This window comes from Calonectris borealis, chromosome 2 (assembly GCF_964195595.1).
Source record: "Calonectris borealis chromosome 2, bCalBor7.hap1.2, whole genome shotgun sequence".
Lineage (NCBI taxonomy): Eukaryota > Metazoa > Chordata > Aves > Procellariiformes > Procellariidae > Calonectris > Calonectris borealis.
Window position 1 is genome coordinate 93,419,464 of NC_134313.1, and position 16,126 is coordinate 93,435,589.

Genomic DNA, 16,126 nt, shown 5'->3' on the forward strand with positions numbered 1-16,126 from the left:
GAAAAGTTTTTAAGCCCTGATACAGCTTTGCACTGGCATGAGGAAGAAGAGCTTCATTCAATTTTGCAAAATTTCCTATTTTATTTTCTTACTCTGAATCTCTTGCAATCCAAGGAAGCGAAACACAGGTAGCACATACATATCTTAAAATCACCCTAGATTTGCCAATAAAACTGAAAATGCTAATGTTAGAATGACAGCATAGCATTTGCAGTATTAAGCCAGAAAGGAACAAGAAGTATTTTTAAGCAGTTATGATTGCGTATTGATTTTTAGCCTGTAAGGAAGATCCAGAGGCCTAAATAAAGTAACATCAGGCCAGCCAGCACTAAAGAATGATATTCTACCCCACTAGCAAATAAGATTTTTTTCAGGTGAACTGCATGCCTCATTCTGCATTGTGAGATTCTTCATATTGTTTGTCTTCTTGAGGGTGGTAGATGTCGAATGACACATTCTTGGTTCCCTGGGTAATTTTTCACCAGCTCCTCAGTCAGAAATACCTGGGGAGTTGGTGCTTGCCCCAAATCTTCAAATTTTAGCTGGGGGCGGGGGACAGAGAGAGAGAGGAGACAAAGTATATGTATATATTGTGTGTTCATGTGTGAATGGTTGAGTTAATGGGGAAGATAAGCTAGGGAGCCTGTGCAAGGGAGTTTATTTAAGACATGCACAGGCACAAAGGTGCACGTCTGGGATGAGCAACTGCAGAGAGGCATTTTAAAGGATGATTTTACATTTGCTCCTTTGCTCCTGTTGTTCCAAGTCACTCCCTCATCAGCAGTCTCAGTCCTTCGAATTTGTTTTAACTGTCTTTTGTCACTGTTCTGCCCAAAGCTCCCCTCCTTTAAGGTGTGTGCTGAGCCCATGGTATCTGGCAAGCTTGACTTTTCTGGTAATTAGATGCTTTCATGCGTGAGAAATTGTGACTACGTAAATGAGGTGGGTGGTTGCAGTGCTGGGCTGATGCTTAGTTCTCCCTTTACACCCATAACATCTCTAAGACACGTTTCCTGAACCTCACTCTGACATCAGCTCGACGCCTGCTGACACTGTAAAATGGGATCTCACATGGATAGTCTCTCTTTACCAAGCAGCTGCTGGGCACTGCCAGGCTACTGGAAGATGGACAAGTCTGGCCAGATCCATTCTGAATTCAGGGTTCTGGCAAAGCATCTAGATGTTGCAAAGCATACTCCTCTATATTTTTACGTGGGGATAACTTTCTTCAGTGATATATATTTAATGTTTCCCCTCTTCAAGACAAATTTCTTTTTTTTTTGCAGTGGGAAGGGATTTGTTAGCAAACAGTTTGGTGCCAATACCAACAGTCAGAACATTTCGCGAGAGTGCAGTGCTCGTTAGGTGTGCTTTTCAAACATGGATTGAAAAAGCCTTGGTTTTATGCCAGCATCTTTTTTTTTTTTTACTTAATTAGATTGTGCAATACATTTCAGTAACCTTTTATACAGAATCTTTTAGCCTAAAACAAACCAGTTGCCAAATAAACCAGTTGCCTTACCAAATAGATCCAAGAACATGTATAAGTTAATTAAAATAAAAATAAAGACATTTATTTTGTAAACGGCCTTCTCTAATCAAACAGGCCTTATGCGTAAATCGAAGTGTTTTCTCTACCATGTTGCAGGCAAATTATGCACCCATTCTGTTACTCCCATAAAAATGTATAAATACCACAGATTATTTGGAAGTAATTCACTGCTGTCAAGTACCACAACTGCTCCACAGCATCTCTGTACAATGGTGTCAGATGTTCAGCTAAGTTTGGGCAGTATGACACATGCACTCGAATAGGAGATTGTTCTGATTCAAAATGCCTTTCCAAACCGGGATGAGAGTGAATGGTCAAAAAAGGTACCTTGCTGGAGACAGTTCCCTCCCCATATGTTCCCTCTCCCCCTTTTTGTCTTCTCATAACTTTCTGCTCTCACCCAGTGAGATCTTTCCTTGGCTGGAATGCAAATGATATGAACTAGGTAAATAAATGTTTGAGACTGCAGTGTTAAGTAGTCAGTTATTGGAGAGAAATCCCTGTCCTTAAGGTGTTTCTCAAAAGATTAGCAAACCTGCTACCAATGCAAGAAATAACTGTCTTTCCTTTTCATAACAGGATAAAATAGGACCCCTAGATCTTCAATGTCAGAGCCTGAAATGCAAATGTAGATAGGTATGTGTCTGGATAAGAACACACCTTATAAAATCATCCCTCCACATCATATTTATTCCACTAGTTTGCCATTTTTCCTGGAGAGAGCAAATGCTGGAGACACCTTTTAGGTTCTGTGTGAAATCTTACGCCTTTTGAAGTCTCTCCCAATACTCATCTTTTCTATTTCCTTTCTGTCTCTGTCAATAGCTTTGATGGAGCTGTTTAACGTTAATTTTAACAGATTGCCTTTTTTTTAGGGATACATGACACTGGGGGCAGAGTAGTGCCAAATTCACTATGCCAAAGGGGTCATCTTCTGTATGCTTGCTGGTCTAAAGCCAGACTTGAGCTATTGACTGAAATTCTGTGGTTCACCCTTGTTAGCTTGAATCTACACAAACGTGCTTACACCAAAGTGCAATTTCAGGTGTGTGAAAGCAGTCTGGAAGATGGGAATACTCTCTGGCTTTCCCAGAGCATAGACTGCAGCAACTGACCCTTGGGCACCACCCTTCCCATTCCTGACTGCACAGATCATCTAACAGCCCTGTGGCAATTGCAGTTATTAAGAACGGCTAGGAAAATATTTGCAGTTAAAACAGTGTAAGTGATGAGTGGGCACACAGCAGTATTTATTTAGGAGGCCTCCTTTAAGTTTCTAGCACACTCTCAACCTACAGGACCAGACAGCTTTCTGGAGACTTCTAGCAAGGCTAGGGAGAATGGGGAATCATCCCTTAGAGGAAGGACATGTACCGAAGCTAAAGCTTTAATGAACAATTAGCCATGAAGCAAGAGACAGGAAAGATTATGAGACTATTAAAGGCCTGTCTGAGAGTCAGGAGAGCCCAGAGCATAGGCAAAGTATCTTATAAGTCGGCACATTTTAAGAGTATCAATTAAAAACAGATTAAATTCATCTGTGATCCAATTTGACTCAATATGCGTGGGTCACCCTGACCTACCCAGATTTCCTCAAGTGCTTCTGGTAATACTGGCTCCATGTAACACGTGGCATTGCCAGCTGTCACTTGAAGATGATGGCTGTTGCTGAACCGCTCACATTTCCTTGGTTGGAGGTGGATGAGGCCTTCCCTGCTCCTCAGGAGCTGCTGATGTGCTCTGAGGCTGAGTGGGCTTGATCAGGTCCTCCCCTCCTCTCACTGTAGGTTCAAGCTGCCCAGTTCCCATACTGGTGTCCAGCCTCCTTCAGTAAGGAAATCAGGGCTCTGACCCAGCCCCACCGCAGCAGGAGGTAGAATTATACTCTGTGAGTCACCTCTCTTCTCCCTTTTCTGTTTCAGAATGACGATGGACGCTCTGCAGCTAGCAAACACTGCCTTTGCAGTTGATATGTTCAAAAAACTATGCGAGAAGGACAAAACAGCCAATATTATTTTTGCCCCACTGTGTACTTCAACGTCTCTGGCTCTGGCATATAAAGCTACGAAAGGTGATACTGCAGACCAAATGAAACAGGTAAGCTGTCAGCATCCTGTTCTGTGGCTGCAAAATTATATGGCTGTCAGAGGTGGCTCTCTTTATTTATTCTTGTTAATATTCTACTGGGTGTCTGGTTCCCTTGTAAGCCAGGCTGCAAAAGATCCATCCAAAATTCCTGAATGGTTCCAGACTCTGTGGCCCCGCACAGCAGAAGAGGTTGAAAATATGGCATAAAGAAAAAGCTTTTTCAAGCGTGTACAAGGTGGAAGGGGACATGGCAGAGTCCTCAACAGTTGCGTTAAAGCCTTGTCTCCTTTTAGCGTAGGGTTGATTGTGGCTGCAAGTCGTAATGAAGATCACTGCATTTGCTGGGTAATTGTTTTTTCATTATTCAAGAATGCCTAAGCTTTATAGAATTGGAAATAATTTTGCCACTATCTGTCAGCAGCAAGTATGCTTAGCAGCCCTGTCACTGACATTTCCCCTTTCTCCGGCAATACAGCTAAGAGGAGGCTAATGCAGTAGCAGAGGGCACAACGTGAATGTTTCTCCTTACAAGCAGCTCATGGTGTTCGAGGGGTTTCCAACACCACGATGCAGCATGGCAGTCATGATGCAATCAGTTTATCAAGCTCACTCTGTGGTGCAGAGAGGCAGCCTTGCAGCCTCTTCTGCTGCCTCCCTGTGAGCAGAGATTTGCGTAGTTCCTTTTTATCCCAGCGAGGATGCCCACGGTTTCTGCAGTTACCTAGAGGTGAATAAGAAGCAAATTCAGTATGCATTTATATGCTGATTATCACCTTGCTCTGAGGGACGTTCTACATATTTGAATACATTTTCCCTCCTTTGGGAATTCCTCCCTGTACTTCCTCATTCACTGAAGGTACCCCCGAGCGCAGCCTCCTGTGCCCCCCCTCATGCCACAGATTACAATGAGTCCCGTGCTACTCACAGAGGTGCAAAGCAATATATCCACAAAGGTCTTCTTGGCTTTGCAGATTTTTCCAAACAGGATCGTTTTTAAAAAAATTTAAAAAATGAACTCTAGGTCTTTTTTTTTTAATTAATTTAAATGACACCTTGCAGCTTCCTCACCATTTCAAAATTCAAGTGCTGGGTTTCTAATGGGACAGTTCAAAGTATTAACCTGTGCTTAATTTCATTTTCACTTGTGTCTGCAATTTGCTTTGAACCATCCCATAATAAGTTGATGTACACATCCACAAATGGAGTTCTGTTACACAAGCGCGTTTATGTTTCATATTTCTCAAGTGGTATATAAAAAGTGCTGGCTACAGATACTAAGGAGAACTTGGTATGTTTTAAAATGTAATATCTCCTATTTTGCATGTCTGTTCTAGCTTCTGCCTGCCCCTGTGTTCATGCTTGGGTTTTAAATACTAGGTACTAAAGGAGCCAGGTTGGCAGTCTTACTCTGGAATATCAGTTAACAAACTTGTGCTAAAAGCTGTCCCAGGTAGAGAAGTTGTAGTAGCGTAGCTTTCTCCCCAAACATAGTTTCCAGGTGCAGAATTGTTTTCTGCGTACTGAAAAATAAAAGCGTTGGAGGAGAAGGAAGTAGGTTGAGAAGGTTGTTTCTGAGGAAATGACCGTGGAGTTTGGCTGTGAGAGATGTGCTGTTGCTGCGTCCTTGGGAGCTTATTTCCTTCTGCTCCCACTGAGCAAGGAGAGGGGAGGACACTGAGGGGTGGCTAAGGCAGAGCAGCAATTTGTGTGTCTGGGACGATACGGTGTGTTCAGGGAGAAAGAGCAGGAGCGAGGGACAAAGGGAAAAGAAGATTGCTGTTTGAATTTGAGAGATTGCCTGTAATGAAACAGCTACCACTGAAGACGCTGTAATAAGCAGGCATAGAAGTTCATATTTACAGGGTTATTTCAAAGAAAACCAGCAGGAACCTCTCCCCTCTGGTGCCTAAAAGCAGTGAGTTTTAGGTCACCCCAAAACTTCCTAGAACTGGACTTGTCATTCCCAGGAGCTGGGAGGTGGCCATGTGTGGATCAGCAGCCCTACCTCCAGCTCATACTTTGTCTACCAAAACAGACATAGTTATCTGATCAATTTTTGCTGAAATATCATGTGATGTCATCTATCAGTCACAGCAATCAGAAAACTTGATGATCTATCAAGCATTTTTAAAGATGTAGCCCACTTCTGGAAAGGAGACTAACTGGGACGCTCATTTATCTGGCTTAAAAGCTCCAGGTTTTTGGACAGGAATGTAAGTTTGGTGAAAACGTTATGACTCCATACTACAGAGTTTTAATCAACTAAGCCGCATCACCAACACGAACAGGTCTATTGATTTCTTTGGACTGCTCACAGTAAAGAAGTGTGTGTGTTTGGTTAAAGTTCTGGTAGGATCAGGTTTTTAGATTTATGTGAAGATGTCAAAGAAGTAAATGATTTCTGAGTAACAACAGCAAGAGGCTGTGTTGTTAGCTTAAATACGAAAAGCCATAGCTCTGGTCACAAACTAGCATTATTTTTTGCTAAGCTGTTAGGAATGTTTAGATGTTTAGATAATAAATTAAAAAAAGATGCGTAGTATTTTATTATGTTCTTTTAACAGGTGCTCCATTTACAGGATGTCAAAGATGTTTCTTTCGGGTTTCAAACAGTAACTGCAGATGTTTCCAAGCTCAGCTCTTTCTTTGCACTGAAAATGGTCAAACGGCTCTTTGTAGACAAGTCTCTTAACCCTACCACAGTAAGTACTGCAGAAAAGCCCCGGTGCTATGAATTCCTTGGCCAGCATGTTGACGGGTTATGGTGTCAGACTTCAATGTTATTTAAAATAAATTCTCTCACTTTTGGCTGTTACTTGACTAGATTCAGACGATGAACAACATATATTCTCTGCTGCTGTAAAAGTCTATAGGAGGATGAGTGTGCTGCTTGACCCCAAGCTACGCAACTATTACAACATTTGTAATTCTGTCATTAATATGCTTTAGGTCAGTAGGCTCAGTAGGTTTTGAATGCAATATAACTTCTGTGCCACATCAAGGTCTTTGCATTGTAAGTATGAGTGAAAAGGAGTTTTAAAACAAGTTGGTGGTGCAAGTGTGTGTCCAGTTCACACACCCAGGTAATTACTGCATGAACTGTCGTTTTCTTAATCTGTCTGAGGAGGCTATTGAAACAACACAAGTGAGGAAGGTGGTGTTTGGCCTTATAGCTTATGGACCTTGCAAATAACTGAGAAAAATGTTGTGGGTTTTTTTTCCCCCAAAGTTGCCTTTGAATAGGGCCCCAAGCAAGGACAACATCAGCCTAAAAGTGATGTTTCAGAAAACTCAACGTGCTTAAATGATGTAATCAGATTGCCTGCTGTTCAGCCTCTGCTGCAGCAAAGGCCAATACCCATCCACAGCAATAAACGTCTCATCTGGCAAGGACAGACATGATGTGAGCAGCCCGTGGCCTTTACCTCAGTCCTCTCTCTTACCCAGGTCTGGACTGGGGGTTGCTTTATCCTTTCAAACTCTGGCAACGTGCTCACTCTTGCAATACCAAAGTTACTTTACCTGCTGATGTAATGCCCCCGGACTGAAGACACCCTTGGGAGCGATGTGCTGAATGCAGCTGTGCATCCTGGTTGTCACCCGCTGTTATTCGGTAGCGGTCCATCATCATAAACTCCCCAGCTACCCCGTGGTGAAGCTCGGGATGCTGATGTTGCAGGCTGTGTAAAGAGCCATTGAATGGATGGCATTTAACCAAGGATGACTTTGGTAACTTGTGTCTTCCAGGACTTTGTCAACTCCACAAAGAGACCTTTTCCAGCTGAACTGGAATTAGTGGAGTTCAAAGAAAAAACTGAGGAAACCCGACAGAAGATCAACAAATCTCTTTCAGAGCTAACTGATGGTGAGTACAGCTTAACCTTGGGGATGCTCTTTGCCTCTTTGAAGAAAGAGATCTTTGTCCTCGTGATACCTCTTTACTAATGCTTTTAGAAGTAAATACCTAGTGAAAGCAATGGGACTAGACCTATTACTTGGATTCATGAGGATTAGCAACGTCAGCCTGTTTTGAAATCACTAACTTTACTACTGCAGCATTTCTGAAGGAGGAAATGTGAGACTGATCTTGCATTAGCCTTGGGGAAAGCTGCTGACAGCTTTGACTGTAGCAGGACAGTTTGCGTGAGCGACAGCTCCTGGCTATGAAGCTTCACAAACATCTGCCATCAATACATGGAACCCAGGCCCTGGTTTCCTTTAAAAATTTTATTCTAATGGGAAATATTTTCTGGACTCTGAATTTCAGGCTGTTAATTAATAGCGCAGTCAGCTCAGCTGCATTGCTGCTTTTGCCAGTAAGGGTGCCACAAGTGGACGTGCGGCTCTTATTTGGAGGTGCCTTCCTGTGGAAATGGGGCTGCGGACACTTTTCCCGCAGTACTGCTGAGCCACCAACCGCTGGGCCGAGTCCCAGGAGGTGCACATCAATGAGCGTGAGGGTCCCCGGGCACAGCCTGCCCAGTCTGTGGGGGGCAGAGGTCCAGCCCTGGCCCATGCGAGCATGCAGCACCCATAACCGAGCCTATTTGCAGCCTGTGCACAGGTAGCGCTGGGGTCAGTTGCTGCCTGTTGCCCTCGTGTGGTACAGATTCGAAAACATGGGTGCGTGAGTCGCGCCTGGTCCTTCCCAGGCTGGCACAGGTGCTCGTGGGGAAGCACCTTGTGCAATTCGTGCGTGAAGGCAGGACTTGCCTCCCCAGTGCTCGCAATTCAGTGTCTTTTATGGCAGTGCTTGAACAGGTCTAAAACATAGCGAGAGGGACACAACATTTTCATACTCTTTTTGAAGTCCGTAGCAGTATTTCATTATGAACCGTAATCAGAGCAGTATTTTTTGTTATTGTGGTTATTTTATTCTCATGTATCACTCTAGAAATGAGTAGCTGCTAATCTGGAACTTCCCTTCAAGTCAAGCTCTCCAAATGACAAAATGACAAACGATTTTTCGCTTACACCTGTTAAATTTCACTGAAAATTTCAGTGCTTTCTTTAAGATACTAAACAAAAAACAATAGACATGTTTTTGATTCCATGCTATATAAGCCAAGAAAAAAGTGTCATTTGGAAGATCTGTCTTGATCCCAAATCCCATTTCAAACATTAAACTGCAATTTTAAGTAAGTGCTTCTTTTTGGAATTTCCCACTAGAATTAAAATCTCCTATTGGTGAGGTGCAGGACACAAATATTTTAATTCAGTGAAGTGTTTCCATATTCAGTTGAAGCAATTGATAGATTGATAATGTACTGTTGAACTAACAACCAGCTTAAACCTGTTCACAGGCAAAATGGAGAATATTTTGAATGAGGATAGTATAAGTGACCAGACTCAGATCCTCCTAGTTAATGCAGCTTATTTTGTCACAAACTGGATGAAGAAGTTCCCAGAGGCAGAGATCAAAGAATGTCCTTTTAAAGTCAACAAGGTATGTTCTGAAAAAAAAAGAGTACTGTTTCCACTGAATAAAATGCAAACTTTGAGCAAAGGAAATCCCAATAAGTGAAAATGAGAAATGTTTATTATTACTATGGCATTCTTAGACTCTTTATCTAAACGTATATGCTGTTGCGAGGGTCCCTAAACCAGTTTGCTTGTCATGTTGTTTTAAACTTAGCCGGTGCTTTCACATCCATCTTTCAAAGGCTCAGTGTGAAAACAGACTGTCCTGTTAGCGTATTTAGACAAAAGCAGCTGAGTACACAAGTGACCAGAAGCCGCCGTTGCCTGCAACAAGGGGCTGCACATCCTCATGGGTAGCTGCTTCCAAGAGATTGCAGCCTGTACCAGAGGCCGCATCCCAAAACCGGCAGGGGTAAAGCACAAAACATTGCATGTCTCATGGTCACAGAGCTAGTGGAACATCTATACACGAGGTGTCCTTGAGTATACCCCCTCGGTGCCTGGCCCTGTGCTTTCCTCCCCAGTGATGGCACCCCATCAATCTCCCTCTTTCCAGTCAGGCTCAGGACTGCAGCCCTCTGCATACCGGCCCTGCTTAGCCACTAGGTCCAGGTGGGTGCAGCACCCATGGCTCTTGCCTTCAGGAATCTGTGGCCAGTGGTCAATATTGTGCAGAATATTGTGAACCAAGATACAAAGCTGGGCAACGTTTGTGAGATAAAGAGATTATACTCCAAATATATATGTGTGTGTATATATATATGTATGTGTATGAGAAACGTTGGAGTTTCAGGTTCACTGAAAATATTCATAAATTACCACCAGTTTCAACTAAAGAAGTTTTTAAAATTATACAATAAACAATAAAATTTTTAAGTGAAACATCTCAATTTTTTTTCCCTAAAGTAACATTTTTCTACTGAATTTGAATTTTAAAATGAGTTTCCAGGTGAACAGAACAGTTTGTAAATCTTCCCTATGAAATAGTGAGTTTTGTTTTGTTTCATTCATGAAAAACGAAGACATATGGCTTTAGATAAGCCTGAAATTTCTTCTTATTCTGTTTCAGCTCCTGAACCAAAATATCAGTTATTAATATGAACAGCTTGACCTTCACTGTTGAGGTGTGCTCAGTGCTTTACACTTACTGGCGTTACAATGCCCTGTAGACAGTATAGTTTGTAGCACTCAGTGAAACAGGCATGAAGGGCCACCGATATTAGGTAAATTTCTCTTTTAAGGCACATCCCCAATATGTTGCTATTGTATTAAGTAGACTTCTGTTCCACTTTTCTTTGGAAAGCTGCCTACTGTAGAGAGCCAACAGCTTTCACTACAAGGGTCACTTAAAGCTGGTTTCATTACCTATGCAAGCCAACAAATTCTCTGATGGTAACTCAGTGTACCACTTACATGCAAGCTTACAAACTTTTCTCTCTTGCCGTCTTAGTTGTGAATGAAAAGGAATGATAGATTGTTTCCTCTCTGTTTTGCAGACTGAAACTAAACCAGTGCAAATGATGAATCTGGAAGCTACTTTTTGCCTGGGCTATGTAAAAGAATTAAATGTTGCCATCCTTGAGCTTCCATGCCTTAACAAACATATAAGCATGCTCATTCTGCTGCCCAAAGAGATTGAAGATGAGACCACTGGCTTGGAACAGGTGAGAGAAGAAAAACAATTAGTATGATGCTTCCTTTGGAAACAGCCCGCTTATAATGCCGCATGCTTGTGGAAGGTTTTTGTTATTTAGACGCTATGTAGAAAGAAACAAAAAGTAAGTTTCCTGTGAATTTACCTTCTCATTCTGCTTCTCTGTTCCTGATGTCATATTTGTGACATCATAGTTTCCACTGTGGCCAAGTGTGAGGTTGTGAACAAGACTTTGTTTTAAATAGGGCCTGCACAGAAGGCAGTGTAAAGTGCAGAAGTGCCCATGATGTACTTTAGGAATCTGCATCTATTTGAAAATCTGGCCCAAAAAATTAATTTTCATTTAAAAATTTTTGTTCTTGCTATAGTAAAGTGCTTAAACTCATGCTTACCGGGTACTCAGTAGTGCTGACTTCATTTACTGTGGTGTCCTCTTTTTTTTCAGTTGGCATATATCTGTGATTGTTTTTGCTAAGGTCTTACACTTCTCTAGGTTTTAATTTTGAGCAGAGGTGTCTGAAAAGAAGCCATTTTCATTACAATTGCACAAAAATTTGAAGAAGAATAAGGCATTTCCTAAAAACAACTATTTCTTATGTCATTTCTCTATGGAAATTACAGAACATACTTTCACGTCTCTTCAAAATTTAAGGATTAAGAGATAGATGATCACACAAGTCTCCTTTGTCATTTGCTGCAACTGGCCATAAATTTTCAAGGCAGGAGGACTCTGCCCTTGCAGCTGTAAGGTACTTCTATAGGTAGGAGTAAATTACAGAACACGCGTATCTTAAAATGCATGTGAGACCATTCCTAACACCAATTTGTTGCGGCCCCAAATTCTGCCTCCTCAACCCCCAGTTTTTACAACATTGCTCAAACAGCTGCATGTTTGATTGAGATCAGGCTCTGGATTTGGAGTCGTATTCTGTCCCAAATACCAGCAATTTCATTACTGCGTAGGGTCAGGAATCAAGACTTTTGGATCTGTCAGTTGGCCGGGTGTAAGCTGGGTAGGGGCTGTCTTTCTCAGGTTCCTTCCTACAGTTGTTGAGGTGATTGCCTATCAAAAGCTTGTAAGGGGCTAATAGTCAGAGCATGTGCGTTCAGTGGCATTGCTCAGGAGGCCTGTCCTACGGATCAGATCATACTTGCATCAATGTAACTGAGAGTATGTTAACCCTGAATGCGACGGTTGTGAATTCAAAAGCAAAGGTAGCCTTTTGGACTTTGTTTTTTGGGGCTTGATAGGAATGGGAAGTTCAGAAATGGTCTTTTTTTTTCTCTCTTTCCTTGGACTGCTCATTAATTTCCTCCGTTCCTTTCTGTCTTCAGCTGGAAAAGGCACTCACCCCTGAGACATTATTACAGTGGACCAATCCCAGCATGATGGCCAACACCAAAGTGAATGTATTTCTTCCAAAGTTTAGCGTGGAAGGTGATCTTGACCTGAAGCCACTTCTAGAAAGCCTGGGCATGACAAATGTCTTCAATGAGAGCACATCAGATTTCTCTGAGATGTGTGAGAGCAAAGGTGTGGTTTTGTCGAAGATCATCCATAAAATCTCTTTGGAAGTAAATGAACAAGGTGGCGAGTCCCGAGAGGTACCAGGATATCGGATTCTGCAACACAAAGATGAATTTAAAGCTGACCATCCATTTATCTTTTTGTTTAGGCACAACAAAACTCGCAACGTGATTCTTTCAGGCCGATTCTGCTCCCCTTAAGCAGCGCGTATTCATTATGAAAAAGCACAATTACATTTATGGTGGTGCATGTTCCTGTAAAGCTTGGCATCCTGGCTATCACCTTTGAAAGGAAATCTAAGAGGTTCATATATCAGCTGGGTAATACAAGGTACTCTACATATGCAGCAGAATTAGTTTATCTCCTTACGTTTCATCCCCTTAAGCTGAAGGATTCCCACTGTGAAGAACACATCGTATTTTACTGAGAAATATCCCAGCCTCAGCAACAAGTATATTTTGTTCCTCTGTGACATTTTTTTCCCCAAAACGAAGTGAATTGAGAGCCTGTTTTAGATAGACCGGGAGTTGGAAAGGGCGCTGGGAGGAAGAGCTACATTCCTTCTCCTTAGCCAAACCACTCTCCCTCATGACCCACGCCCTGTGGATTCCTACTGCCTAGAAGGGGAAAATGTGGACATGTGGTGTGATAGCCCTCCCCTTGTACCTGGCTACACTCTGGTGGTCCAGGGTGCCCTGCTGGACCCTGCCAATGCCCAGTGAAACAGCGCCCAAGTTCTGCAGCGTAGCTAGACAATTCAGGCTAGCACCAGAGTTTGCATCTGTGAAACAGCAGCTGCACTGAGACCTATGGATGCAAGAGGCAATAATCATGGTGACAAAACGTATACCCAGAAGACTCTTCAGTGTGAGCTACATCAGTTCATAGACTGGGGAGGTTGGACTCTGCTGCATGGGATTTTTTTGACTCATTGCCCTTCAGGCATGGAAGAGGGGACCAGTTCACTGCAGCTACGAGGAGCCCTGTTGTATATATCCTAAGAAAAAGAACGTTATGCAATTCTAGGATAGAAAACAGTTGGATTAATACTGGAAGTGCCACACTTTTCACACACAGATTATCTGCCATTTTGAGTTCTGGATTCAGCATTAAGGAGACTCCATACAGTTACTTAATGTCTGAGGCATGAGAAAGAAATAAGGACTTCAATTTGAGTGAGATTAACATTGTAATTACCAATCTCCAAATTCCGTATGAAATCATGGTAATCAGCTTTCATTTCTATCTAAAGACTGCCTGCTGCATATGTTCAGTACTGGTTTACCTAATTACTGTTCAGAATAAAGCACTATAAAACCCGTGTCAAATGTCTGCAATACCTCCAGTGTCAGTCTGTGTTTCACTCTTGTGTGTTCACTTGACAGTGTCAGTGTTCACTCTTGACCTCCAATAAATGATAGGAATGGAAATGAACAGATTCACTTAGGCCGCAAAGTCAAAATAAAAAACTAAATCAATGTCTGGATTGCCCTTCTGGACCAGATGATGATAGTTCCCAGTAAGGACTATGTTACTACCTGGTCACAATATACAGAGAATTCCTCTTGGTGCTTCAGGTCTGAAAGAAACTGGAAAGAGATTTCTAAATGGGAACATGAAACCCCTAATATGCATACCTCTCTCTTCTAACACCAGAGAACAGCACGCTGGTTATTGTGAATTTGGAGACAGGAGTTCTGTTTTGATTCTTGACCTTGCCAACCCACAAGAAGCCTTTAGTCACAATGATTCAGTGGTTTTACCGGTTTCCTTCCCTCTGTGGACCTTTAATGGGCTCTAACACATTTCAATACCAGAGGGTTAACTGGAGTCATTCGCCTGTATCTTTAAAGGTACTGAGGGGAGTAACTTCCAAAAACCAATGGGAGATGAGACCCTGCAGACCTCTGGGGGTCTTTGCTGGTATGCATCAGGTGTCCTGATACATGGATAATAGTCAGAAGAAGAACACAAAATATAACAATTACTTTGCAGCCCATCCTGTCTGAGAAGGAACTGCCTGCAAAGATGTTTACCAGCTCAATAACTTCAGTGATAGCTGGATGTCTGGGAAATGTTTTATACACCCCATCATTATCTAATCTGTTTTGGAGACTGGGGTCAGAGTTATCCAGAGCTGTCGTCACTGTGGTTTCTACTGGTTCTCCTGTAGGAGGTGGGTCAGGGCATTGCACGTGGAGTTGACGACTGACTAAGCAGCTGCACGGGCAGTCCATACATAGGCAAGATGGACCAGTTGCCTATAGTCTGTGCAGTTTGGTTGTTTTGGGGCACTGACTCTTGGTCAGGTAGTTCCAGTTGTCCAGCAGGCCATATCACACTTATTGCTACATCTGTGCTGGTCTGCTAGGCTGAAGAAAACCTCTGGCAGATTGCCCATCCCATCTTTTTCTGCCTGGATGAGATTTCCTGAAGGAGGAAAGCTCAGACATCACTCTCTCAGCTTTTTCAGATTCTGAAAACATTCCAATCCAGGAGCCAGTCTTCATTCAATGGAGGTCATAAATTTGATCAGAGCATTTAGTACATCCACACAAATTTACGTAAGCATGTCTTCTCAGAGAGTTCCTTGTGATAGCTTTGCCAGGAAGGGTTATCCCATGAAAGCAGAGAGAAACACTGCCTCAGGGTGGGGCCCATCTTTCTCCACCTCCTGACTAATACCAAGGTATCCTAGTCTATGCAAGGCAAGCAGATGTTAGAGATGATACAAAGCTGTCTTAGTCTACAGAAGGCAAACCCATTTATTGGTCATTGATAAAGAGGGTAGCTTGCCCATGAAAAGCTCAGGTTCTTTTCTCACTTCTGCCTCTTCTCTCTACCAGTCCCAGTATGAAACCTATCCATCTTGCAGCACGTGAGGGAGAAGTACCAGTAAGGCCCCTGCTGGTGTGAGAAACGCTGTATGGTCTATTGTTCGTTTCCGCTCTTGCTGGCCTCTGGGCCTTGGGCAAGAAATTGCATGGGAGGACATGGGAAAACGTGTGTGGGAGCTTGTGTATAGGAACACGTACATGCTGAAAGGCGTTGGTTACGATGGAGAAAGTGAACATAGCTGAGGACTTGCTCAGATCGCCAAGCTGCTCCACCTCACCTTTCAACAGAGCATTACTATCCAGCGACGGATGATGGCCCTGATGGAAAAAAGCAAGCCGTGGCTGGCTTTTGCAGGCAGTTGCAAACTGCAGCGTTATGTGTACAGTCATCACATCACTTGCTCAGCTGCACAGTCATTGCCCACTCCCTGCTCCCGGCATTTTGTAGAAGAGAAGGGATACATTTTAATGTCTTGTGGTAACAAAAGGTGTTTGTGGGGAAGAGCAGTTTGGTTTTGAAACTTGAAAAATGCTACGTAAAGCCAATTGGCCCCATTGGAAAAGCAGTACTGTTTTGAACCTTGAATATACTATCCTGAGGGCCTAGAAAAGACAGAATTTGCACATACATTGACATTTCCTGAGGCAAAGCAGTTAAACTGGTGTCAAGGAAGTTCTGAGCAAGTAAAATATGTAGAGAGCAAGTAAAATAAATCAGTGGAGGAATGATGTTAATATGGGAGGGAGGGAGAAAGCACAGAGATTGGAAGAAGGAAAGTCTTGAAAGATACTCGAAAATACTTAGACTGCCACTGAAAAGAGGCTAGGACTCATAAAGGCAGAAGAAGAAAATATACATGGTAAGGCAATGTGCAGAAATAAATTTAAAAAAAAAGATAAGAGACAGAAGGAACTGAGGAGAAAGACTACAGAACATTACAGAAACATGAAGGAAGGAAAAACATAAATAAAGACATGAATGGCAAATGGAAGCAAAAAAGCGAGGAAAAGAATAAGGATAACAAGAACGCTCATTTTATCATTGT

The 16,126-nt window shown here is 42.5% G+C and overlaps 1 protein-coding gene across 1 annotated transcript; it reads left to right on the forward strand.

Annotated features, from left to right (window-relative positions):
* Positions 1 to 3,475: 3,475 nt before the first annotated feature.
* SERPINB5 (serpin family B member 5) lies at positions 3,476 to 13,575 on the forward strand. The gene is made up of 6 exons (XM_075142557.1): positions 3,476 to 3,649; positions 6,205 to 6,342; positions 7,388 to 7,505; positions 8,944 to 9,086; positions 10,558 to 10,725; positions 12,051 to 13,575. Exons 1-6 carry the CDS (start codon positions 3,476 to 3,478, stop codon positions 12,441 to 12,443), a joined length of 1,134 nt encoding a protein of 377 aa, XP_074998658.1. The 3' UTR covers positions 12,444 to 13,575.
* Positions 13,576 to 16,126: the final 2,551 nt, after the last annotated feature.

Coding starts and splice junctions, on each gene's coding strand:
- SERPINB5 (XM_075142557.1), top strand. CDS start 3,476: ATGACGATGGACGCTCTGCAGCTAGCAAACACTGCCTTTGCAGTTGAT. Junction 9,087..10,557: donor GTCCTTTTAAAGTCAACAAG/GTATGTTCTGAA, acceptor TCTGTTTTGCAG/ACTGAAACTAAACCAGTGCA. Junction 10,726..12,050: donor AGACCACTGGCTTGGAACAG/GTGAGAGAAGAA, acceptor TTCTGTCTTCAG/CTGGAAAAGGCACTCACCCC.